The sequence below is a fragment of the Alligator sinensis genome, unplaced genomic scaffold (assembly GCF_000455745.1).
Source record: "Alligator sinensis unplaced genomic scaffold, ASM45574v1 scaffold1332_1, whole genome shotgun sequence".
In the NCBI taxonomy this organism is placed as follows: domain Eukaryota; kingdom Metazoa; phylum Chordata; order Crocodylia; family Alligatoridae; genus Alligator; species Alligator sinensis.
Genome location: NW_005842965.1, coordinates 269,347 through 269,858, shown reverse-complemented (window position 1 = coordinate 269,858; position 512 = coordinate 269,347). Strand labels below are relative to the sequence as shown.

Sequence of the window (512 nt, the reverse complement as noted above, 5' to 3'; positions counted from 1 at the left end):
GACGTGGGGGGGGGGGGGGCGGGCTCGGCGGCCCAGCGTCTCGCCGATGGCCTTGGCAATGGCCTGGGGGCCCGTCAGCGACTCCATCTCCACCGAGTTGACGAAGAGCACGTTGCAGGCTGTCGGGGAAAGGGGGGACGGGCGTGAGCTTGCCCCAGGGGTTGCATCACCCATCTCAGGAGCAAGCCGCTATTAACACACAGGACCCAAGTTCGAATCCCGGGCTCAGACCAGGGGGGCACTGCCTCTGCGGAGCGGGGGACATTCCCAGAGCCAGCTGCGATGTGGCCTTGTCCTCCGGAAACAGAGGCAGAGATGGGAGCTGAGCAGCTTAACAGCAGTGGCTGGTGTGGGAACAGGACCCAGGAGTCCTGGCACGCTCCACTGCCCTCTTCCTCCCCCTCCCCGGTCTATTGGAGCATCGTCGACACTGGCTCTGTGCCCAGAGGGAACCAAACCCTGGCTGTGCTCATCTAACCCAGTAACTGCGAGACCCTTCTTTCCCTCAATTG

At 63.9% G+C, this 512-nt stretch overlaps 1 protein-coding gene across 1 annotated transcript in view; it reads right to left on the bottom strand.

Annotated features, from left to right (window-relative positions):
• Positions 1-512, bottom strand: part of TNS1 (tensin 1) — a 52,239-nt gene that overhangs the window by 8,842 nt on the left and 42,885 nt on the right. The window contains exon 32 of the mRNA XM_025192742.1: positions 4-119. Coding sequence (XP_025048527.1) covers positions 4-119 — 116 coding nt within the window. The remainder of the gene's footprint in view (positions 1-3; positions 120-512) is intronic.